General features: G+C 43.8%; 1 protein-coding gene across 1 annotated transcript in view; it reads left to right on the top strand.

Moving 5' to 3' along the window:
* Positions 1-22,435: 22,435 nt before the first annotated feature.
* smad3 (SMAD family member 3) overlaps positions 22,436-26,575 on the top strand; it is an 82,679-nt gene continuing 78,539 nt past the window's right edge. The window contains exon 1 of the mRNA XM_033050040.1: positions 22,436-23,145. Coding sequence (XP_032905931.1) covers positions 22,940-23,145 — 206 coding nt within the window. The 5' untranslated portion in view covers positions 22,436-22,939. The remainder of the gene's footprint in view (positions 23,146-26,575) is intronic.

Here is a 26,575-nt window from a genome sequence, read left to right as displayed (position 1 = left end):
TATACACTCCCAGAACTCAATCTTAATTCAACTCAAACACACAAACCTCTAAGTTGGTGGTAGAGGACTTTCCATTGATCTATAGCTGATGCAATGAAAGGACTTACCAAATGTCAACAAAACAAGACCTTGGAATAATACATCAGCAGGGGATCCAGATAAAGCAAGATAAGATACGTATATATTCAACGCATTTGTTTAAGCTTTTTCTTGCACAAATTGTGGATTTAAGTCATCTGGGGCATGTTAGATCTCTCTAGCAACCATTGGGAAATTGGTCCCAGGAACCCCTGGGAGTGGCTCATCTCATCTTATCTGTTGTCTAACCAGTCTTGGAGGTGCATCTGATCATATCATCCAGTGAGCAGCGACCAGTTTTTCATTTTCCAATAGAAATTGGCCGTTACAGTTGCAAACAATGACCTGTGTTTTTGTATCACAGTTTAACAAGAAGCATGGCCCATGGCAAGGCAGCAAAGGAGGTGTAAATTCAAGGGTCATAGAGTAATATAGTGTGGAAACAAGCCCTTCAGCCCAACTTGCCCACACCGAGCAACATGTCCTCAATGGGACATGAATTTAATGTCCATGGACTCTAGTAGGCTAACTGTGCTACTTACAAAGTCACATCATCTCAATGCCACCTCCATGTAAAATGCTTAATCACTGGCTCCTTCATGAGTCAATGGTCAAAGGAGTTGGAGGAATTGAGTGAAATCCAGGTTAGTCGGGAAGTGGTGTTGGGTAAATTGAATGGATTAAAGGCCGATAAATCCCCAGGGCCAGATAGGCTGCATCCCAGAGTACTTAAGGAAGTAGCTCCAGAAATAGTGGATGCATTAGTAATAATCTTTCAAAACTCTTTAGATTCTGGAGTAGTTCCTGAGGATTGGCGGGTAGCAAACGTAACCGCACTTTTTAAGAAGGGAGGGAGAGAGAAAACGGGGAATTACAGACCAGTTAGTCTAACATCGGTAGTGGGGAAACTGCTAGAGTCAGTTATTAAAGATGGGATAGCAGCACATTTGGAAAGTGGTGAAATCATTGGACAAAGTCAGCATGGATTTACAAAAGGTAAATCATGTCTGACGAATCTTATAGAATTTTTCGAGGATGTAACTAGTAGCGTGGATAGGGGAGAACCAGTGGATGTGGTGTATCTGGACTTCCAGAAGGCTTTCGACAAGGTCCCACATAAGAGATTAGTTTACAAACTTAAAGCACACGGCATTGGGGGTTCAGTATTGATGTGGATAGAGAACTGGCTGGCAAACAGGAAGCAAAGAGTAGGAGTAAACGGGTCCTTTTCACAATGGCAGGCAGTGACTAGTGGGGTACCGCAAGGCTCCGTGCTGGGACCCCAGCTATTTACAATATATATTAATGATCTGGATGAGGGAATTGAAGGCAATATCTCCAAGTTTGCGGATGACACTAAGCTGGGGGGCAGTGTTAGCTGTGAGGAGGATGCTAGGAGACTGCAAGGTGACTTGGATAGGTTGGGTGAGTGGGCAAATGTTTGGCAGATGCAGTATAATGTGGATAAATGTGAGATTATCCATTTTGGTGGCAAAAACAGGAAAGCAGACTATTATCTAAATGGTGGCCGACTAGGAAAAGGGGAGATGCAGCGAGACCTGGGTGTCATGGTACACCAGTCATTGAAAGTGGGCATGCAGGTGCAGCAGGCAGTGAAGAAAGCGAATGGTATGTTAGCTTTCATAGCAAAAGGATTTGAGTATAGGAGCAGGGAGGTTCTACTGCAGTTGTACAGGGTCTTGGTGAGACCACACCTGGAATATTGCGTACAGTTTTGGTCTCCAAATCTGAGGAAGGACATTATTGCCATAGAGGGAGTGCAGAGAAGGTTCACCAGACTGATTCCTGGGATGTCAGGACTGTCTTATGAAGAAAGACTGGATAGACTTGGTTTATACTCTCTAGAATTTAGGAGATTGAGAGGGGATCTTATAGAAACTTACAAAATTCTTAAGGGGTTGGACAGGCTAGATGCAGGAAGATTGCTCCCGATGTTGAGGAAGTCCAGGACAAGGGGTCACAGCTTAAGGATAAGGGGGAAATCCTTTAAAACCGAGATGAGAAGAACTTTTTTCACACAGAGAGTGGTGAATCTCTGGAACTCTCTGCCACAGAGGGTAGTCGAGGCCAGTTCATTGGCTATATTTAAGAGGGAGTTAGATGTGGCCCTTGTGGCTAAGGGGATCAGAGGGTATGGAGAGAAGGCAGGTACGGGATACTGAGTTGGATGATCAGCCATGATCATATTGAATGGCGCTGCAGGCTCGAAGGGCCGAATGGCCTACTCCTGCACCTAATTTCTATGTTTCTATGTTTCTATGAGGCCAAATCCTACAGCAACTCGGGGCTGCTTGATTAGTAAGGGTGCAGGGGTTATGGAGAGAAGGCAGGAGAACGGGGATGAGATGGAAAGATGGATCAGTCATGATTGAATGGCGGAGTAGACTTGATGGGCCGAATGGCCTAATTCTGCTCCTAGAACTTGTATGTCCTTATGACCCAGAATAGTTGCCCTTGGGGCTAAACAATCGTGATATGTCCCTTTTCTCAATCTCCCTCATGTCCTTGGCAGTCTATTGTGTTGCTGTTTTGTGGCCCTCGAAGAGTGTTGTGTAGAAACATAGAAACATAGAAAATAGGTGCAGGAGTAGGCCATTCGGCCCTTCGAGCCTGCACCGCCATTCAATATGATCATGGCTGATCATCCAACTCAGTATCCTGTACCTGCCTTCTCTCCATACCCCCTGATCCCTTTAGCCACAAGGACCACATCTAACTCCCTCTTAAATATAGCCAATGAACTGTGGCCACAACTATCTTCTGCGGGAGAGAATTCCAGAGATTCACCACTCTCTGTGTGAAAAATGTTTCCCTCATCTCGGTCCTAAAAGATTTCCCCCTTATCCTTAAACTGTGACCCCTTGTTCTGTACTTCCCCAACATCGGGAACAATCTTCCTGCATCTAGCCTGTCCAACCCCTTAAGAATTTTGTAAGTTTCTATAAGATCCCCCCTCAATCTTCTAAATTCTAGCGAGTACAAACCGAGTCTATCCAGTCTTTCTTCATATGAAAGTCCTGACATCCCAGGAATCAGTCTGGTGAACCTTCTCTGTACTCCCTCTATGGCAAGAATGTATTTCCTCAGATTAGGAGACCAAAACTGTACGCAATACTCCAGGTGTGGTCTCACCAAGACCCTGTACAACTGCAGTAGAACCTCCCTGCTCCTAAGTGTAAGTGGTGACTGACTGTGAGCAGATCAATGGCAAGGTAGCATGGGCTTCTGCCACTGTGAACCGTGCCCTAAATGTTAACGGCTTCTTCATCGCTTGCCTATTTCTTTTGTGGGTCAGTCACCACCTCACCAGTTGCGTGCCCTCAAGAGGGTTGCTACCCAAATCCTAGGTATAAAATTGTTCACACTCGTTCAAAGTAGTTGAGTTTAGTTTATTGTCATGTGTACCGAGGTGCAATGAAAAGCTTTTGTTGCGTGCCAACCAGTCAGCGGAAAGACAATACATGATTACGATCGAGCTATCCGCAGTGTACACGACACATACGTGAAAAAAGGAATAACATGAATAATGGATGTAGCCATTGCAAGGTGCAAGGTAAAATCTGATCAAAGATAGTCTGAGGGTCTCCAATGATGCAGATAGTAGCTACAGGACTGCTCTCTAGTAGTTGGTAAAATGTTTCACTTTCCTGATAAAAGCTACTGCTGTTAACAACAACTGCTATATTAAAAAACAAAACAAATGGAAGAGTTTGGAACTGCAGCTGCAGAACAGTCTGTCTTTTTGTCTTTTTCTGTTATTTTTAGTGTGTTTTAAAAGTATGTGTCAATGTTCTCTGGTTTGTTTGGGGGGTGGGGGAGTGGGTCGTGGGAAACTTTTCTTCAATCTCTTACCTTGCCGGAGATGCGATTGTTTTTCTGGATCGTATCTCCGGTCGCTCTGCGGCCTAACATCATGGAGCCGGCGGCGTTGCTCGGTACTGACTTTGAGCCCCACCGCAGGGACGTGGACTTACCATCTGAGCCCACGATCCCTCGCATGGGATCGACACTCCAACCGCGGCCTGCGGATTTCACCATCAAGGAGCTCGCAGTCTCGGGGTAGAGGCCGATGTCGGGAAGCTCAAAACGACACAGAAGGTTTCAACCAGCTCCAACTTGGGGTCAGATCGCCCGGCGTGGGGGACCTGAGATTCCCCCCGATGCAGGAGCTTGATTGCCCCGACGGGGAGGGCCTGGACCACCGGCTCCGGGAGCCAAGATCACCCTGTCAACGGACGGCTCGAGGCCCTCGACCGAGGGGGAATAAAGAAGGGAAAATATTGTCTTTTTTTTGTCTTCCATCACAGTGAGGAAGGTGAAGGAGTCACTGTGGTGGATGTTTATGTTAAAATGTGTTTTGTATGTTCTGTTGCTTTTTATTGATATGACTGTATGGCAAATGAAATTTCTTGTATGTTGTAAAACATACTTGGCTAATATAGTATGATTATGAGCATGATGCCAACATAAATTAATCCCATCTGCCTGCAAGTGATCCATATCCCTCCATTCCCTGCATATCCATGTGCCGATCTGAAAGCCTCTTAAAAGCCACCATCGAACCTGCCTCCACCACCATCCATGGCATCATGTTCTTACCACTGAGTAGACTTGGGAGTTAAACAAGATGATCTTATTGAGATATTAAAACATTCTCACTTTGTTTGACAGGTTGTATGCGGTAAGGATGTTTCCCTTGGCTGAGGAGTCTAGCATCAGAGGTCACAATCTCAAAATAAGGGGTTGGCAATTTCTGCCTGAAATGTGGAGATTTATTTTTAAATTGAGAGGGAAGTGAATCTTTCACATTCTTCATCCCAGATATTTCTGGAGCTCAGTCAATGTGTTCATTTTTTTTTTTTTTTTAAGTCAGCGATAGACTTCTGGAAATTAGAGGAAGTGTGTAATATGGAGATAGTGCAGGCAAATGGAATGGTGCAGATCAGCCATGTTCTCGATGAAGTCTTGAAGACCAGAGAGCCTAACCCTGCTTCTATTTGTTATGTTCCTATCTGAGTGCACACAGGCTACCATGAGTCAGAAACTTTATCTGAGGCACACACTTAACTCTTCACCCTCCAGCTTTAGAGATAAAGCCTCTGGTGACTACTTGAGTAAACAATGACTAATGAAACGGCCTTACTGCGTTCCAATTCTTTTGATTCTCTTCATGCCCGATGTTTTTTGTTAAGCTGATGAGTACTGAAATTATCATCAAACAGAACTGTGTGGCAAGAGGCCAGGAAGGTCAGTTTGAAATGTCACAGCTGATGCTGCAGACCAGGCCTGTGAGTGGGCTTCAACTGAGGAAAAGTCAGGTTCGCCAGGCTGTCATTCTAAGCAAGTTCTGCAATGGACATCGTTGTTTAATCAAAGATTAATCATAGAAGCAACAAAAATAAAAAAAATTAAAGGGGGGTGGGGAGGAGGAATCAGCCAGAGTGATCGTGGGAGGGCCTTCTGCTCTGTTCCACAATCTATTCAGATCACAGTGAGCTACAGTGTAATAATGAGCAGATGATCTGTTTCAATGATGGTGGTTGACACGTCAGTATTGGCCCCAGGGCATCACAAAGAACTGTCAAGCTCTGCGTTGAAATAGTCCGATAGGACCTATTCAGTCATCCACCTGACATAATGGATTGGGGGAGACAAGAGACTGGAATCTTGAGCAAAGAAGGAACTGCTGGAAGAACTCAGCGGGTCAGGCAGCATCTGTGGATGGGAGTGGACAGACGACGTTTCAGGTCGAGACCCTTCGTCTGGGTCTGAGCCTCAGTATAATCTCTCATTAGAAAGATAACACCTCAGACATTGAGACACTTCTTCTGAACTCTACCTGAGTGCCAAGTCTGGAAATGGACTTCAGCCCACAAACATTAACCGTGGATATGTAGGTGCGTGGAGGAGCAGTGTGAAACAATTGCGTGGTCTTCTCCCGCTTGTTTGTATATTAATTCCATGTGTTACACTTGGTGGCATTTTTGAGAATCTGAGGCAGTCAGACCCACAGACAGACATACCTCTCCAATTGCTCCTTCGTCTTATCCTTATCCATAACTGACTTCCGAAGGGCTGCATATCCTCATTGCTGTGCGTTTTGCTATGTCCTTTAAAATAAATGTTTACAACCGGAGGAATTCAAGGCTCAAAGGCTGAAGCCTCTTGACACTGTCTCATTGAAAACCAAGGGAGCATTTATGTGCCAAAGCAAACACTGAAACATTTAGGACGTCTATTCCCAGCATGCTGTGTATGAAGGCATGAGTTGTTCCATACATTTCTTTAATTCTTTCTGCTCCTGAATGTCAAGTTTGTAAGACTCTCATTTCCCGATACAGTTTCTGTCTCAACAAGAATTCAGATTGTGGGACTGAATTCAAATATCAGTACACCTGCCTGAAGGACATCTAGTTTTCTGGCTGGTAATCGTGTAATCAGAATATCGGGAGCATTTGCATTAGATTCTGCAGTCTGTCGCCCGTTCGCTAGTCCATAGAAATCTTGCCTAATTTCTCTTTGTTTTGGGATGAAACAGTATTTTGGAGTGAATTTCTTGTTAAGGTAAACCAAATCTTTCGAGTTGCTGAGCATGCTGTCAACAGTTACTGTCCTTGCTGGAATATTCAAGTGTGAGATCTGAAAAAGATATAAATCAGTGTATGATATGATACAGTTTTATGGAATGTATTGCGAGCGCTAACACAAACAGTATAAGCTACATCAAAGACTTCCTTTCCATTTACGATAAATCAGAAATAGTGTGTCTTTTTGCTACAATCATTTCCCGCCGCTTACTTGTTTGTTGGGTCTGGGTGTCATAATTTGTTGGCAGGTGAAGGACTATATTACCTTTCAGCGTTTCTCAAGGTTAATGGCATTGTTTTCCTGCAGTAGGTTTCCTCCCAGATTCCAGGCTGCAATCCTGGCCCATTGCCAATGTCTCTCTACTCTGGTGATCTGTCATTTCCTGCCAGCTTCCAGCCTCTGCCAACCCCTGCCAATCTGGACCTGATGCTTGCCCCAATCTGTGGAAGTGGGCAACACGGGGATGCAACAGGTAGTTCTGATGCCACAGGGATCCAGGAATCTGATCGTCAGTGCTCTCAATGCTGGAGACCCCGTGAAGAGGCAGATCCCCCCCCACCACGTGCGCCCCATCCAAAGGTGTGCTGTGCTGTTGTTTAACTGCTCTGGTGTCGGGGGGGATTGGGGAGAATCTATGGAAGGGAGAATTACACTGAATAGGTGGGCGAATGGCATTGAGGGAATGACTCTGAAAACTGGTATAGCCTCAAAGGGTCGAATGGGTCCTCCAATAACATAAGGAAAATATGAATATTAAACGGTGTGAAGCTGAAAGAATAGAGAAACACAGAGAACGTTGCCACACACAAAAGAAAGGGAAGATCATGACTCACAGGGAGATTGTGCCACAGGAGTCTTTCTGGTAATTATTTAAAGGCTTGTGGCTTTAATAAAGTGCAAGGCAAAACCTCCTCAATGTCACAATACAAACAGATGACATCTTCATCCAACTTTCTCTTCTGTGTTAGCTGGTAAACTCAGACCATCTTGCCCATCTTGGACAAGGGGTGGAGTGAGATTGATCAGCAACTCATCACTGTCCACTCTTCCCACTCCAGCCGTCACCTCAAACGTGGGACCTGAATCGTGATCATTGCACAGTTCAGGAAGAGGCCATTCAGCCCCTCAAGCCTTGCCCGCCATTCACTAAGGTCATGGCTGATGTGTGACCTTTCCCCCTAATGGTTGTGGTTAACCAAAACTATCAACGACAAACTCTAAGTCAACAATTGCGTCAGCACTGGTTTCCACTTGTGGAAAGGATCTTGCAAACTTTTACTTTCTACTTGTGAGTTGATGCATTTCCTAACGCTCCTTCTGAAACTGCTGTCATTCTTAGACTCTGCCAACTAGTTCCAGACTCCCTGACCAGCAGAAATAATTTCTCTCCATTTGCCAAACTCATTCCCATTAATATCCTAAACTTTTCTGTTCAACATACCTTAACTTTCTGAATTCCAGGGATGACAATACTGTTTTTTGTAACTTCTCCTCATCATTTAATCTTTGTGAGAAGAGACAGTATTCTTGTAACACTGAGGGATGGCTAATGGATCTTTGTTTTTGAGTCTTTGGTGTGGCCTTTACAACTCAGAGGTCAGAGCCACATGCCTCTAAAACCATCAGATGGGGACTGGGAGAAGCTGAAGAGAGGGTCACATGGAACTAAATGGCACATAGATCTGTAGGGTGACAACAGTAAAAATACACAGCAAATCAATTCAAACAAAAGGTTTTAAGAGGTTTTTAGGTAGGGACATGGATATGGAACATTTACAGGCGAGAAGAGATTAGTTTAATTTGGCATCAGACATTGTGGGCTGAAGGACCTGTTCCTATGCTGCATTGTTAAATGTTTCATGTTCTATGGATGTGAATATACATGAGCAAATAGTTAAAGCACTTAACTAGAATGGATTAATGGAAAAGTGTCCACCAACGTCAAAAATGTCACCCAATGAAAAAATAGCAACAAAAAAACTGGAATAGGTAGATTTTAATTTCTTTGGCAGGTTTCCTGTCTGGAGCTCCTGAAATGTGTGCAGGGAAGGGCGAGGAATGAAGTCTGTGTATTAAGGGAAAAAAGGGCGGATGTGGTGCGAGGATTTACTGGAATTTGGGGCTGGATGGTCAGTGGATAGAGGCAGAGTTGCTGAAGGAAACAGCTCGAGAGTGAGACAAAAATAAATTCCTCCACACCAGCAGCACACAGAAGAATAAACCTGCGAGCTTCGTGCTCCACCAGAATAAAATCACTGATGACCAACACCCAAATGTGAAATATTTCCCAGATCAGCAGTTTAATTGGAGAGAGGCATTTTGGAAAATCAGGGTGCAGAAAACTTAAAAGAACCTTTTGAAAAATGCATCAGCCACAGTAAATCTTTTAGGTCAGATGACATTTTGGTTTGGCAACGTTGGTTTTCTCAATTGAAATGCATTAAGGGGCAGAATTTTATTTTCCTGGTATGACCAATCATTTTTAATTCCAAAAGATATGTCTGCTTTTGAATCTGTCATTGTGAGTGTGCTTTTGTGTATGCATGTCTTTCTGTATGTTAATTTGTTCATTTGTATATGTCTGTATCTGTCTGTGTGTGTGTGTTCACCTGTATGTATGTGTGTCTATATCTTTATATATCCCTGTCTTTCAGTGTGTAGGTACACATCTGTGTCTGTGCATTGTTTAATCAGTATTTGTGTGTGTTTCTCTGAGTTTGTGTGAGCGTGCATACATGTGCATGTGTGAGGGGGGAGGGAGTTCATTTTACCACTGTTTATTTAACTAACACACAGCAAGCCAGTTTTAGAGAATTTATACCCCGTTTTCAATTTCCATGATAATTTAGCTTAAATGTTTTTTTTCTGTGTTTCAAAATATCTAGGCTGACACACCACAGCAGTCCTATCTTTTTAAAGGCCGTTTTATCCCAGCTTTAAGCAGCGTTCAATCATTTGGGTCTGTTTAGAAGGTATCAGCAATGGTCAACCTGGCATTGAAATAATTTCACTTTCCATTACGAAAACAGCTTTCCATAAAGGGCTCGGGGAGGTGATGAAGGGAGAATGCCATTGCCACAACAACCATCCTTTTAAAATGAATCTTTTGTCTTTGGATTCCTGTGTGGCTATGTTTCAATGTCTGTGACGTCCTTGTCACACCTGTTTGCCAGGTAGCTATCTGCTTGTCAAATTGACCTAAAATGTTCATGTCTTGTAAGTTTCCTTCCGAGCAGCACGGCAACATTCTTGGAATGTATATTTATGGATTTTTTTTTAAATTTCAAAAACATACCTTATTCGCGAAAAATATAGACAGAAGTTACAACAGGTTCAGTACATGGGCTGAGAATTTCTTGTTGAGATATTACCCTGAGCAGGTCCTCAGTATTTGAGGAAACCCCTTGCAGTGACCAAAGGAGTGAGTTTCTGCAACAGTAAAAACAATGAACTACAGATACTGGTTTGCACAAAAGGATACAAAGTGCTGGAGTCACTCTGTGGGTCAGGCAGCATCTCTGGAAAACATGGGTAGGTGAGATTTCGGGTCGGGACCCTTCTTCAGACTGAAGATTTCTTCAGACACTGACGGAGGATCCCGACCCAAAACATCAACTATCTCTGTTCTCCAAAGATGCTGCCTAACACGTCACATTTATCCAGCACTTCGCGTCAGTTTCTGCTGCGGGTTTAGGCCAATTATAGATTGAGAATTGACATGGGGTTGGTCGAAGGTAGATCCTGCTCCCAACTCGCCATTCCCTTCCAACACTAGAACCATACAATGGATAGATATTAAAAAACCTATTAAGACGCCCAAGAGAAAATACTTATTTACCCAAAATGCGATGAGTCATTGACCATATGAGCAGGGTCATGCTAGAATGGCAGGGCACAGCTAAAGCACTGTGTGCATTACAGGAGGGGAGGAGTATAACACGTGGGTACAGAAGAGGTTCATGAAGATATTGCCACGCTGGAAAAATTTAATCCAGAGAACAGTGACGAGGCTAGTGTTGGTTTTCCTTGGCACTTAGAAAGGGTGAATGTAATATAAACCAGCATCTGCAGTTCCTCCTTTCACCTCCCATGGCAGGGAGGTGGCTAATTCAGGGATGTAAGTTAAACTGAAGAAAGATTGGAGTCGAGTTTCACTGAGAGCAATGGGAATGTGGAACTTGCTGCCTAAAGGATGGTGGAGGCAGAAATCTCTACATGGTTTAAAGTTGTCCTGATGAGCACTTAATGTGCTCTCACCTATATACCTGTGGACAGAGAGCTATAATATTGGGTTATGCTCTGTGTTTTGGCTGGCATGGACACAATGGGCCAAATAGCTTCCTTTCCATGCCACATGTTTCTATGGTTCTAATATTGATCTTGCCACCATGCAGAAATGTTAAAGTGTCACAGACGGTTTTTAGTAGAGGAATGGAGGCCAAAGTGATGAGGGGGTACAGAAGGCTTGTGAAGAGCGTAAACTTCAATTGCTTTGTTTATACCTTATTTCTGGGTGAAGAGGTTTTTCTTCCGTTTTGTCCTAAGTCTGAAGAAAGGTCCCTCCCTGAAACGTCACTTAACCATGTTTTCCAGATATGCTGCCTGACCCACCGAACTACTTCAGCACTTTGTAAACCAGCACCTGCGGCTCCTTCTTTCCAGCATACATTTACAGCTCTGTTGAAAGTCTCTGTTCAACCTCACAGAAAGTTGGGAAAGGAAACTGGAAAAGTGAAAAAAAAAAGCCAAAAGTATCTAAATGCTTTGTGTAATTGCTGCAATCTGAATGATCTGGGATTTAAACGTGCCTGGGCTCAGTTGGAATGTGAGAGCGTGCTTGCCTGGGCTTGGCACAGCACAGTCACCAACCACGTTATTGAATATGCAGATGTCTATTTTTCTCTGATTTTAAAAAATGCCTTGCAAAACATCCTGTCTTGATTGGCTGAAAAGCGAGCCACCAGAAGCCAATTTTTTGTTACTAGTGGCAGCCCCAATGGGTTTTTGCAAAACTAACCCCACCTCTAAAATGCACAGTGGAAGCCAGAACTTAAATGTTACAACCCACTGATCCTGGATGTGTCCTGGAATAAGCATTGGAAACAAGAGGTAACCACGATTTCAGTGGTCCATTCTGCATGCTGTCCAAAGGAGAATCTGATCCCAAATGTTAGGCAGATGTAGACAGACATGACTAAGCCATGAACTTGCTGTCTATCACCCTTATGTACTATACTACATGTTATGTCCAAAGGTTTCCTCTGATTTCTGCAATACTCGCGGTCAACCCATTAACTCTTTCTTAAATACTTATTGATGCCCTACTGGGTGGGGAGGGAACTGATTCTAAAGCAGGTCGGATACTTTCCCACCATGAAACGGTGGGAAATCAAACAACAAAGGTTTTTTTTTTTAAAACAAGAAAGCAAACATCCCTGCTTCCACCCCTTAATATAGAAGGTCACTGATGAAGATGTAGAAACAAAGACCTGCAGTTGCTGGTTTACCTACAAATACAAAGAGTGCTGGAGTAACCTGGGGAATCCCTGGGGAACATGGATAGGTGATGTTTCAGGTCAGGACCCTTTTTCACACTCTGCAGAAATCACAGAGAACGAGCAGTAAGAGAGGGTCTCACAGAATGGTCAGTGAGAGGAGGAGAGTTTCTCAGAGTAGGCAAACCTTCACAGTGGAGCAGTCAAACTGTAGAAATAATGTACCGCAGATACTGTTTTAAAAAACATAACCCCAACGTCCTGAAATAACAACGGGTCAGGCGGCATTGCTGAAGAACTTGGATAGGTGACATTTCAGGTCAGGACCCTTCTTCAAACCAAGGAGCAACGTCCCGACTTGACATGTCACCTATTCATGTTCTCCAAGCAGCACATATTGTTGGGTTTAAAAAAAACTGCACCAAGGTACATCTGCAGTGATATCCTGGGGCTGGGATGCTTGACATCAGATAACTACATCAACACTCCTACCACTGATTTTCCGGCATCTGGTGGTCCAGCATCTCCTTTAATGCGGATCAAATTACGAGAGCACATTTAAAATTTCCCCGGGAAGATAATCCGGCTTAGGCTCTGGAAACAAGGGCACCGGAAAATCAGTGGTGGACATGATTCTTTCTTGTATTTGTAAGTATTTTCTATGCTGCAAAATTGGAAATGTATTTGTTGTCCCCTTGTTGCTCGATCCAAATCTTGGAACTCCCCACCTAACAGGACTGTGGGAGCACCTTCACTGGAAGAAGTGCAAGTAATAGTTCAATGGCAGTTCACCACTGCTCACTCAATGGTAACTAGGGATGGGTGACAACTACAGATCTCGCCATAAACCCCCACATCAATGAATGGCAAGTTAAGGGAATCACTCAAACTTTTCCTATTCCCTTCTGCTTTGGGAGGTTTCATGATAAAACCTGTTATATATATGAAACTGTACAAAGGTTAACAATTCCGATGTAATTGAGAAGCGGTGAATAGTTCAGAAGTTTAGAATAATGAGTGAAGCGACAAGTTCAAATTCCACCATGTCAGTCAGAGAACTTCAATGACGTAATGAGCTTGGAGTTAAAAATAATTTCTAAATTAAGGCAAAAAGTCCATTCAAGGTAAGAATGAACTGAAGAATCAGTGGGGGAAAAAACAAAAAGAAACCCGTAGATGTTAGAGATAGTGTTAGTAATGGTGCCAGTGAAACAAATGGATTGCTTTAGAAATCCATTTGGTTCACCAATGTCCTTCATGGCCCAAACATTATGGAGGGCACAGTATTTGACTTCACAGGCTGGACTGGGTAACATGGCAGATTTTCTTCCATGAAGGACATTGGTGAACCAAATGGATTTCATTTATTTATTAGCCGCTGTACTCCACAATTTGGGATTTGTAATAGAAAAAAAATCACATGTGGTTAAAGTGCACATTGTCAGATTATAATAAGGGCCATTTTTATACATTTTGGTTTTGCCATGTAAAAATTACAGCTGCGTTTATACATAACCCCCCCCCCCCCCCCCAATAACAATAGTATTTTGTTGCATATCCTTTGCATGCAATGACTGCTTGAAGTCTGTGATGCATGGACATCATCAGTTGCTGGGTGTCTTCTCTGGTGATGCTCTGCCAGGCCTGTATTGCAGCCATTTTTTGCTTATGCTTGTTTTGGGGGCTCGTCCCCTTCAGTTTTCTCTTCAGCATGTTAAAGGCATGCTCAATTGGGTTCAGATTGACTTGGCCACTCAAGACTTGACCATTTTTTAGCTTTGAAAAACCCCTTTGTTGCTTTAGCATTATGTTTGGGATCATTGTCTTGCTGTAGAATGAACCGCCGGCTAGTGGGTTTTGAGGCATTTATTTGAACTTGAGCAGATAGGATGTGTCTATACACTTTAGAATTCATTACGTTACTATCATCAGCAGTTGTATCATCAATGACGATAAGGGAGCCAGTACCTTCAGCAGCCATACATGCCCAGGCCGTAACACCCCCACCACCGTGATTCACAGATGAGGTGGTGTGCTTTGGATCTTGAGCAGTTCCTTCTCTCCTCCATACTTTGCTCTTGCCATCACTCTGACATAAGTTAATCTCACTCATCTGTCCACAAGACCTTTTTTCCAGAACTGTGGTTGCTCTTTAAGTACTTCTTGTCAAACTGTAACCTGGACATCCTATTTTTGCGGCTAACCAGTGGTTTGCATCTTGCAGTGTAGCCTCTATATTTCTGTTCATGAAGTCTTCTGTGGACAGTGGTCATTGACAAATCCACATCTAACTCCTGAAGAGTATTTCTGATCTGTCGGACAGGTGCTTGGGATTTTTCTGTATTATAGAGAGAATTCTTCTGTCATCAGCTGTGGAGGTCTTCCTTGGCCTGCCAGTCCCTTTGCAATTAGTAAGCACACCAGTGCTCTCTTTCTTCTTAATGATGTTCCAAACATGTTGATTTTGGTCAGCCTCAGGTTTGGCTGATGTCCATAACAGTTTTATTCTTGTTTCTTAGTCTCATAATGGCTTCCTTGACTTTCATTGGCACAACTTTGGTCCTCACGTTGATAAACAGCAATAAACGTTTCCAAAGGTGATGGAAAGACTGGAGGAAAGAATAGGTGTTGAGAGCTCTCTTATACTTGCATTAAGGAGACAATTAAACACACTTGAGCAATTACAAATGCCTGTATAAACACGGCTGTAATTTCTACATGGTGAAACCAAAATGTATAAAAATGGCCTTTAATAAAATCTGACAGTGTATCTTTGTTTTCCTATTATATAATTCTCAAATTGTGGAGTACAGGGGCAACTAAATAAATGATGGGTCTATGTCCCAAACATTATGGAGGGCACAGTATTTGACTTCAAACTCATACTAACTATTAAATGCCATCTGGAATAACAGATAAACCATTTAAGGAAAATTAGCTCTGAGCAATAAATGTCAGCCTTCCAATGATGCCTACATCCCATGAATGAATGAAAAAAAATGTTGATTTTGAGTAAGTGCCATTTCAAAATACCATGAATCTCTGGTTAATTTCATTACGGTTAACTCCAAGCATAACATTTCTTGGAAGAGAAATTATTGGTGTGTCGGGATCCTGCTGAATTAGCAATAAACACATGTACGTGCATGCGCCTACAGACGTAGACACAAACGATCAAATAGGATTGATTTATGAGTGCAGGAAGTTTTGCCTTTAAGATGGGTTTGTTTTTCATATCTAAGAAATTATCAGGGGCATTAAGGCACGTTGTGTGGTCCCTTCAGTGAGTTGCCACAGGTTACCGCTCAACTACCAACAAAGTTACTTGAGTTCAACCAATTTACATTGTCATTTATACGTGTTAAAACAAAACAGGAGCACATATTGTGTGAAGAAGGTCCCTATATTTATAGAGAGGTTTAAACTTGGGACATAACTTAACAGCAAACAAAATGGCAGCTTTTATAATCATGAATCATAGAAATTTCACTGCATAGAAGGAGGACATTTATCCCATCTTTAGAAAGGTTTGATTTGACACCTCCCTTACAGATCTTTATGTAGATGTTTTTCCTCACGTCACACTGCAGTCTTTTTTTCCCAGTGTATACATTGCATAACTATGTCCCCCAGTCTTTGAACGATCACCATTGGGAATAGCCTTTACACCCACCTCATCTAAACATGTCATAGTTTTGTACACCACTAACAATTTTATCCTCACCATCTCTTCTTCTCTGAGGCGATCAATCCCATTCTTCAGACTAACCTTGCAAATACATCTCCTCTTCATTGGACCTATTCTAGTCATTCTCCTCTACACTTCCTCAAGGACATTCACAACTGGCACCTATTTATTATCCCTAGTGTAGTTGCGTTTTAGGGGAAGCTGAGCCATTAGTGGGCATTTCTTGGAGCATAGGTTAAAGGGAAATAAATGAGGGCATGGGATTAATGGGACTCTTCTAGAGCTGGCATGGATTTGATGAGCCACGTGGTCTCCTTCTGTGTCTTAAGGAAATGTGAGAATATGAGAAAACCCATTTAAAGGTCAGTTCGGGTATAAAATTGGTGAAAACTGACACGTATTTTCAAACCGAAGCATTGATTCTCTGTCCACAGATCCTGCCTGGCCCTTTGAGTGTTTCCAACATTTTCTCTTATTATTTTAGATTTCCAGCATCTAAAGATTTTGATTTTCATTTACTCGAACAAACTCAATATGAATCAGAATCCTTCTAATTTTCTAATTATTAATAGAACCAACCAAATCATTGGTGTACACCTTATCTTAAACGTGCATTAATGCGCTGACCAATTTTCCGACCCCAATAAACTGCTGACCTGCACCAACCCAACCCTAAAGTTTCATTAGAATATATACCAAAGCTGACTTGAAGATCTTTGTCAGTGATAATCTAACCCTGCTGGGATCAGGCCTGTGCAGCCAGGCTTTTATCTGCTCCACAAAGATACTTCAGGGCAGGAAATCAGTGATGCTTACCCAATCTGGTCTATTTGTAAGTCCAGGTGCACATGCTATTGCCCCTTCTAAAAGGCTGAGGCAGTCATTAGTTTCAAAGGCAATTAGGAATGGGCAGTAAATGCCGTCTTGCCAATAATATTCATAAGTTGTAAATTGATTTTTTTTAAACCTTGCCTCTTCTACATTTCTCTGATGCTCAAAGTTAAAAGAAGATTTGATAAAGAAAACTTAAACTATTTTTGTCAGTGACTTTATGGAGGTGCAAGATTGTTAAAAAAATAAACTAGGTTGATGTGAAACACCACCCACATCACTAATAAACAAGGCTTCAAGTGGAAACTTGTATTTATCATCCAAGCCATCAATCACTCACTTTGACTTCAATGTAAATACTTCAGCATATCTCCAAGTACTTTTTAAATACCATGTTTCTATTTCCAACAGCTCTCAGGAAGCGAGTTCTAGTCCTTCATCATTCTGTAAATGAAACAAAATTCTTCTCAGTCTCCCTTTAACTGACCGACTTAGAAACATCTACACACTTTGAACACTCTGGACATTTGCCTCTCAGCTTGGATTAATACTAAGCAACGAATTAACCCCCAGGTCAGTTGTGGTTAGTACTCCTGACCCCGAATCAGAAAGTTGTGGATCCAAGCTCCCGTGTATATAAATCTAGGCTAACACACCGACACTGGGAGTGAGGATGTGCTGCAGTAAGATAAGATACAATACAATACAACGTTTATCATCCCCGGAGAGAAGTTGGTCTGCCGAAAGTCACAACACACAAGGTACACAAACTTGAAATTAAAGGGTCCCCATTGTCTTCCCCTCCCCCGTCACGCTCATTGACCGCGAGGCCCCACTGCCGCCGAGGCTCATGCTGCTGCCGAGGCTCCTTAGGCCCAGACAGGTCTCGCCGCTGTCTTTCACATGAGATGTTACGGTAAATCAATGTTAAAAGATCCGAGAACAAAATTGTGAAGAAGAACATGGAGTCCCAGAGAGATACAGCATGTAAACATCTGCACTGACCATCAACCACCCATTTACACTAATCATACACTAATCTAACCCAGTTTAATTCTCCCCGCATTCTCACAAACTCCCCCAGATTTGCCCTTTCTTCCACACACCAGTAGCAATTTAAACCAATTAATTGGTATGCCACATGCAATACTTATTCCTCAATTAACATGATGAAAAGTGACCATTTGGTCATTATTATATTGTTGTTTCGGGGAGCTTGCTGTGCTACAGGTTGTTACATTTCCTTCATTACAACGGTGAGTACAAAACCGTTGTACTCTGTCTATGAAGTACTTTAAAACATCTAGAGGTGAAAAGTGTTTTATAAATAGAAGACTTTGGGATGGAACATTTTACTTTTGCATTTTGTGACTTAATGAAAAGTATATTAAAATGTCATTCAAAAGTATTCTGTGGCTAAAATGTACAGAAATGAGACATTACAACTTCTTGGCACCCTGACCAACTCCTACACCCACACACAAACTATTTATCCCTTATCTCCCTCTGCCACTTTAGTGTCCCAAGGACACATAAGAATTCAGATGCTTTGATGGATCAAACTTACAACAACTCAAGACCTGTAGCATCACATGACATTGCAACATCAAAATCTGCTGGAGAAAATCATTGCACACTTTCCAACATTACCACAGAGGCTTTGAAATTACTTCATTGACTGTGAAACGCTTCAAGCCACCTCCACAGTTCTGAAAGGGAGATTTTCTTCCTTTAATGTTTCTATTGCAATAAAATAAACATAATAAAAATGATACCCAAAGTCCTACAGCAGCTTACTAGGGCGGCACAGTGGTGCAACAGTATTATGTAATTGTTGCCTTACAGCAGCAGAGACCAGGGTTTGTTCCTGACTACGGGTGCTGTCTGTACGGAGTTTGTACATTCTCCCTGTGACGGCGTGGGCTTTCTCTGGGTGCTCCGGTTTCCCCCCACATACCAGAGACGTTACCCCTTATGTGTATGATAGAACTATCATGCAGGTGATCGTTGGTCGGAGTGGACTCGGGGGGGGGGGGGGGGGGGGGGGGCCCGAAAGGGCCTGTCTCCATGCTGTATCTCTAAACTAAACTAAACAAATTGTGCATCTAGAATGTCATGTTGACCTCCAGAGTGCAATGAATGTTACAATGTCCAAAACAAGACCCTAGCTGATACCAGTAATATTCAAACTAATAACATTAAGGTGAAAGGCCAGTTCACATTGTTGTTTATCTGCAGAGGTTGCATTGGAGATGGTGGGAGGATGACTCATTTGTAAAACTGGGAGCAACCCCATCTCTTATTCATACTGCAACCTCGGAGCTTTGACAGCCAGACCGAGATCACTTACTCTGATGCCTCCTGTATTTTATTTATAATTCAGATAACGTTGACTGTCCCTCGTCATAGAGGCCCCTTTTGTTCATACTTACTGGGCACACTCTCAGTTACGGGTCAGTATGTGGTGGGTGCAAGACCCACTTCAGCAACTTGAGCATAGAAGTTTACATTGGTTTTCTAGTAGATTATCAAAGGGATGGTAAACTAGTGAAGGTAACTCTTCCTTGGATGACATGCTGAGGTCCCCATCACTTCTCTTAGTTTAGTTTTCTGAGTTCAGAGATAAAGCACAGAAACAGTTCTTCGGCCCACCAAGCCCGCGCTGACCAGCGATCCCCGCACATTAACGCTATTCTATACATACAAGAGAGAATTTACTATTATACCAAGCCAATTATACTACAAACCTGCACGTCTTTGGAGTGTGGGAGGAAACCGGAGCTTCCCGGAGAAAACCCATGCAGGTCACGGGAAGAACGTACAAACTCCGTACAGCCCAGCACCCATAGTCAGGATCGAACCCAGGTCTCTGGTGCTGTAAGGCAGCACCTCTACCGCAGTGCACAAAATGCCATGGACATAAATTTATCCCATGGTCCAATTGGGAAGGCAAGGTGACTTTTCAGTAGACTGCTTTTGTTTCTGTCAACATTGTTAAAATTGAATATCTGGCCATTCAATGTTTGTCAGATCAGGTTGCACAGATTAGGTGCTGGATTTCCACCATACAACACTGACTGCCCTTCCAAATTACTTCACAATTAAGACGCAAGGCTTTAAAAGGTGCTACACAAATTCCTCTTTTTTTCTTGCAGGGACCATCCTATCAACAACTAATGAGTGGTCCTAAGTTACCATCTACCCCATTGGACACCCACGGGCTCTCTTCAATCGGACTTTACTGGACTTTCTCCTATATCTGTACACTGTGAACGGCTCAATTGTAATCATGAATAGTCTTTCTGTTGACTGGATAGCACACAACAAAAAGTTTTTCACTGTACCTCTGTACACATGACTAAACTAAATGAAAGATCATGCCTGATATTTTACATCAGCAAGTTTCCTGTACTAAAGCCAGATCCCTAATGCCCCTGTCCCACTTAGGAAACCTGAACGGAAATCTCTGGAGACTTTGCGCCCCACCCAAGGTTTCCGTGCGGTTCCCGGAGGTTGCAGGTGGTGGAAGCAGGTCGGGAGACTGACGAAAACCTCCGGGAACCGCACAGAAACCTTGGGTGGGGCGCAAAGTCTCCAGAGGTTTCCGTTCAGGTTTCCTAAGTGGGACAGGGGCATTACTCTCCAAAATCAGTCTTTCCTTGAATACACTCAGTGACTGAGCCTGCACTTTTCTTCATTTACTCCACCCTCTGTCGCCCCCTCCCATGTATCCACCTTTGTCCTACTCCCACCTCTCTTTTCCCCCCACCCATGACCCGGTCTCTGTCCATTCCCTCCACAGATGCTGCCTGACCCATTGAGTTCCTCCAACACTTGTGTTTTGCTCAAGATTCCAGCATCTGCAGTTTCTCTTGTCTCCTTTCTTCAGGTGAGCCTTGGCCCACTTCAAAGGTGGTAAATTCACCCAGTTGGTTATCCTGTGATCTTAACTGTGTCAAGTTGGGCTCAAACCCACAATCTGTTCCCCAGTTGTGAAAACACCACTAAACAAATCCAACGCAGGAGCTTTTTTCTCAACACATGGATCCGGAAAATGACATCAACACAGAAGATTAATAAAGTGAACTGGATCATCGGGTAAAAGGTGGAAGATGGTGAAAATGTTCACCAGGTTAGGCTGGACAAGTAGAGGGAGATGCAAAATTGATGGTAGGCAAAAATGCTGGAGAAACTCAGCGGGTGAGGCAGCATCTATGGAGAGAAAGAATAGGCAATGTTTCGGGTCGAGACCCTTTTTCAGACTGAAGTCGGGAGGTGCGGGAAAAAGAAAGGAAGAGGCGGACACAGTAGGCTGTGGGAGAGCTGGGAAGGGGAGAGGAAGGAGGGAGAAAGCAAGGGCTACCTGAAATTGGAGGAGTCAATGTTCATACCGCTGTGATGTAAACTACCCAAACGAAATATGAGGTGCTTTTCCTCCAATTTGCGCTGGGCCTTACTCTGGCAATGGCGGAGTCCCAGGACAGAAAGGTCGGATTTGGAATGAGAAGGGGAGTTGAAGTGCTGAGCCACCGGGAGATCAGGTTGTTTAATGCGAACTGAGCTGAGGTGTTGGGCGAAGCGATTGCCAAGCCTACGCTTGGTCCCACCGATGTAGTGAAGTTCACCTGGAACAGCGGATGCAGTAGATGTTGCAGGAGGTGCAGGTGAACCTCTGCCTCACCTGGAAAGACGGCTTAGGTCCTTGGATGGAGTTGAGGGGGGAGGTGAAGTGACAAGTGTAGCATTTCCTGCTGTTGCAAGAGAAAGTACCAGGGGAGTTTGGGTGGGAACGGTCTCTGCGGAAAGCAGTAAGGGGAGGAGAAGGGAAGATGTGGCCAGTGGCCAGTGGTGGGATCCCGTTGGAGGTGGCGAAAATGCCGGAGGATTATATGTTGTATACGACGTATGGGGTGGAATGTGAGGACAAGGGGGACTCTATCCTTGTTACGAGTAGGGGGATGGGGAGTGAGAGCGGATCTGCGGTCTCTGGCTTGTTTAATGTAAAATTAATGTTTTGGTTTGTAGGCTAATTGGCCTTTGTCAATTCCCCCGAATGTGTAGGGAGTGGATGAGAAAGTGGGACAACATGGAACGAGTGTGAACGGCTGATCTGAAGTAGGGTCTCGACCCGAAACGTCACCCATTCCTTCTCTCCAGAGAAGCTGCCTGTCCCGCTGAGTTACTCCAGCATTTTGTGTCTATGAACAGTGAGCGATGGTCGGCGTGGACTCAGTGGGCCGAAGGGCTTGTTTCCATGCTATAACTCTAAACTTTAAATCAATGACTTTTCAACAGAACACAACTTAAAAATCAGTGGTAGACAAGTTGTAAAATGGAGGGGAGGGGATGAAGGAAGGGAGGGAGGGAGGGGGGGGGGGGGGGGTGGTGGCAGGTCTGTGGGAAGATAAGTGACATAAATGGGTGAGGCAAAGGGTCTAAAAACGCAAAAATACAGCAGTATACTTCCTAGTTTAATGAGCTGCGGGAAAGTAAAGGGCAGTTATTGATCTCAGATGATTGTGGGTTGGTAGGTGAGGCTGGAAGTTGAGAGGTGATGAGTTTCCTCTCTCTCCCTTGCTTCGGCTGATGAGCTGGGATTGAGTGAGACTAATTTTGTGATCAGTTGAGCGAGGCATTTCACTTTCAAAGGCGTCTCTCTGATTGGCGCTGGCGAGGGAGGGAGGGATGTGTCTGGGGGCCAGTGACACCCACAACACTCTCCACACTTACTCTCCTGTCCCTGTTGTAAAATAATTTGCATTAGACACAGACTCCAATTTGACCCAAGGTAGCCGCCTCGCCGCTGCAACCCCCCCTGCTGTGGGAGGGCGGATTAATCCCGTCACCAGAACAAGGGAAAGAAACAAAAACAACACTTTGGTTTTTAAAAAAAGATCTATTTTTGGTGCTTCCAACTGAGAGCCCGGAGCTAAAGAGAGGGCAATCCGAGTCTCTCCTTCACGTGTATTTCAGAGAAGGCTGTGGCACTCTATTGAGAGGGCGGAGGGTTACTGAGGTTTCAGCTCGGCAGGAGGGGTGTGCGGAGGCCGGCTGGGTCCGCTGTGAAATTGACGAGGAAAAGTTTTGGTGAAACTTTACCGGAGAGAAGTTTGGGGTCTCTCCCCCCCGCCCCCGCTCTGTCCCAGGCGCTGCTCTGCTTCGCTTCCCTCCTCCCCTCTCTGCCCCCCCCCCCCCCCCATACTCCGGAGACGGGGTTGAAGGAGATCGGTGCTGGAAAATGTCTTCGATCTTGCCTTTCACGCCCCCGATTGTCAAGCGCCTCTTGGGCTGGAAGAAGGGTGAACAAAACGGGCAGGAGGAGAAATGGTGCGAAAAAGCGGTGAAGAGTTTGGTGAAAAAGCTGAAAAAGACCGGCCAGTTGGACGAGTTGGAGAAGGCAATAACTACTCAGAGTATTAACACCAAGTGCATAACCATCCCCAGGTAACGCAACGTGTTTTAATCGCCCTGGGCGAACCTACTTTTATTTTTAATCGTTTGGAGAAAAACAAAAGCAACGTTTAATTGCGAGCGGGTTTCTGACTGATATTTTCACACGTTTTGGATTTCACAAGATTTTTTTTTAACGTCCAAGATTTGATGTGAGTTGGAGGTACACGGAGACGGGGCCACGGGAGAGGACTTGGTGAAGGGATGTCATCAGTAGTCAGCATGAGTTTGCTTTGCGTGTTGTTTCCCGCATCTTGTGTCGGTGACAGCAGCAGTTTGCAACCAAAGTCGTTCTTGAGGGGGAAAAAAAGATAAAGAATATTCCGAATCTCCAAGCAGAAGTACACGAGTTAACGTGGGCAGTTAACTGGGCAGAAATAGTAGGTGATTTATTCCCGGTTAGTAGGTTACTATCTGGGGGTGTGGGGAAACGATTCCTGGAATTATATTTGATACATAATGAGGGGAGAGGGGGGAGGGGATGTAGTCGACTGCAGGCTGGGCATTCTTTGGGGTCCATGTCTGAGTTACCTTCAGGAAAACTGTGTTGCTATAATCAGTTCAACATACAAATACAAAAATACAAATATTTTTTTAAATTCTGTCTTGCCACCTCTTTTATTGGTTCCTGAACTGATTAGGAACACATTTTCCAGAAGACACACTTGCATACATTTTTTAAAATAATAATACAATGAAATAAGTAGTGGGCAAATCCTTTTGTTGTAGAGGGAGCTTACAGTGGATGGAGAGGAATTTGGTTTTGTGAACCTTTAGGATTATTATGGATCCTATAGCGACTGTAGACTCTTGTTGAGAGACCATGATGTACCACAAGTACATTTTTCTCTCTAGTGCAGTCAAAATGCATAGGATCCCACAAATTCTCCAGGCCGTCTGGCCCAAGACACACTGTTGTCTATGCACTTGAACCTCCTCCTCATCTGCATCTCGCAGAGTGACTATCTATTCCCTTGGATTGTGATACAGGATCACACTCCACTGGTGATATTGAAAGACAGGCACAGGTCTCTTGTCCCTGCCCAGGTTTGACGAGAGTGGCCTAGTCTTTGAGATAATTTGCAAATGATTAGGGTTTAAGCATTCAGCCAGGTCAGCTGTGCCCTGGAGGTGCAGTTAATGGTGTTGTGTAGTCCAGATTCCATGCCCAGCCTCCTAAAGAAGATCATTGGAAATAGGAGCAGCCGTCAGCCATATGGCCCCTCAATCACGCCTGCTCTGCCATTCGTTCAGATCAGGGCTGATCTGATCTTGGCTTCAGCTCCACTTTCCTGCTTGTTTCTGTAATCCTGGACTCCCTCAGTCTGTCTGGGCTTTGAATATATTCGGTGAATTGGCTTCCACTGCTCCCGGGGGAACTGAATTACCACAGAGCCAGACTGGCACCTTGGCAGATTGTGGCTATCCTTCGATCAGGAGTGAGTGAGTGAGCTCTTACTAGTGGCACACTTGGACTGCACAGTGCAAAGCCAACACTAGTATTAACTCCATGTAAATGCAGATTCAAGTGTGTGGGTGTGTGTGTGCACATGTGCATGTGTGTATATGTAAGAGAGACAAGTGAGATAATGGGCTGTTATTTAATGGTGAAACTTTGAGTGTTTCTGGAGAGCCTTACAATTTTAATTTCATACCTTTGCCGTGCCTATCACACTGTGCTTTGTTCGTGATTAGTGTTGGGAGAATGCGGTGGAATAGTTTCTAATTGACTGAACAGGTCGTCTCTCACTCACTCTATAAATAGTCATAAGTCCTGCTTGATCCCATGGATTTTTTGTCATATACTCAGTGCATCGCCTCAATTAAATGGTTTTAACGTTCTTCCATATAGTGTGGGGATTTGTTTTTGGGGTCTGGTGGGTTCTTATCGTCGCATCAGATCTGATGGCTTAGATAGGGTAGATATCTAAAACCTTTTCCGGGGGTGGGAATGTCAAAGACCTGGAGGCGTAGCTTTAAAGTGATAGGGGCAAAGTTTAAAGATGTACGGGTACCTGGAACACACTGCCGGGGGTGTGGTAGAGACGGATACGATAGTGGCACTTGAGAGGCTTTTGGATAGGTACGTGAATATGCATGGAAAGGAGGAATTATGGATCATGACAAGGCAGGGGAGATTAGTTTAACTTGGCTTTAAGTTTGGCACAAACCTTGTGGGCTGAAGGGCCTGTTCCTATTATACACTTTTCTATGTCCAATGTGCAATGTGGAGGGGAAAAAGCTTATATCTTGATTCTTGCAGACACATATTGAGGGAAGATATCACCTTCTGACAGCTTGCCCAAGGGGTCATTTGTAAGGTTACATTATCAGCCAACTGAATGTGGAAGGTTGTGATAACCTTCTTAAGGTCCAAGTTGTCAGAATTTTTTATAAACTGTCTGCTGGATGGTTTCTGGTGTAACTCCATGAAGTCCTAAGGGAGTTAGTCTTGTTAGTGGTTGTAACACAAGAAAGTGATTGTTGCTTGTGACTGCTTCAGGAGCAACGCAAAGCTCAGTGCGGCACGGTGGCGCAGCGGTAGAGTTGCTGTCTTACAGCGCCAGAGACCCGGGTTCAATCCTGGCTATGGGTGCTGTCTGTACATAGTTTAAACTTTCTCCCTGTGACCAGATGGGGTTTTTTCCGGGTGTTCCTGTTTCCTCCCACAGTCCAAATATATATAGGATTGCAGGTTGATTGGCTTCCGTAAATTTGTAAATTGTTCCTAGTGTGTAGGATAGTGCTAGTATACGAGGTAGTTGCTGGTTGGTGTGGGCCCAGTGGGCCAAAGGGCCTGTTTCCACGCTGTATCTCTGAAGCCATATATGACTCTCAGTCATATTTATGGGGGAGTAAATAGATCATTGTGATAAGGCTGAATGATGTCGAATATAAGAAAATATTAAATGGATTCCTGGGTCAAATCCATTTAATATTTTCTTCTATTAAACATCATTTAGCCTTATCAATTGGTGAGGATTGTTTGCAAATTTGAAAGATGAGGGATGATTGAAGTTTGGCCTTGATTTTGACATTTCTATATATTTACGCCAATGTTTGTCTAGTTATGTGTGGGTTGGGGTAGAGGCAGTGTGTGCAAGTGTACAAGCAGTGGTGTAGGATGTCTCAAATCAGCCTCCACTGGGGAAATGGGGCAGGAGACTAGAAGTTGCCTCATTGATAATTGACTCTGTGCTGGAATTTATTGAAACAGGCTGTCGACCAAGATGCCCACTTAAGCTAGTCCTGTTTGCGCATGTTTGACCCGTATTCCTCTCAAAGTTCCCTATCTATGCACCTGTCTATATATCTTTTACATGTTGTTACCGTACCTGCCTCGAACACCTCGTCGAGCAGCTTGCTCCATACATCCCGCACTCTAGGTACTTATTTACCATCCCTGAGAAAAATACTATGCATT

This window comes from Amblyraja radiata, chromosome 34, assembly GCF_010909765.2.
Source record: "Amblyraja radiata isolate CabotCenter1 chromosome 34, sAmbRad1.1.pri, whole genome shotgun sequence".
Taxonomy (NCBI): Eukaryota; Metazoa; Chordata; class Chondrichthyes; order Rajiformes; family Rajidae; genus Amblyraja; species Amblyraja radiata.
This window is presented reverse-complemented; position numbering and strand designations above follow the sequence as displayed.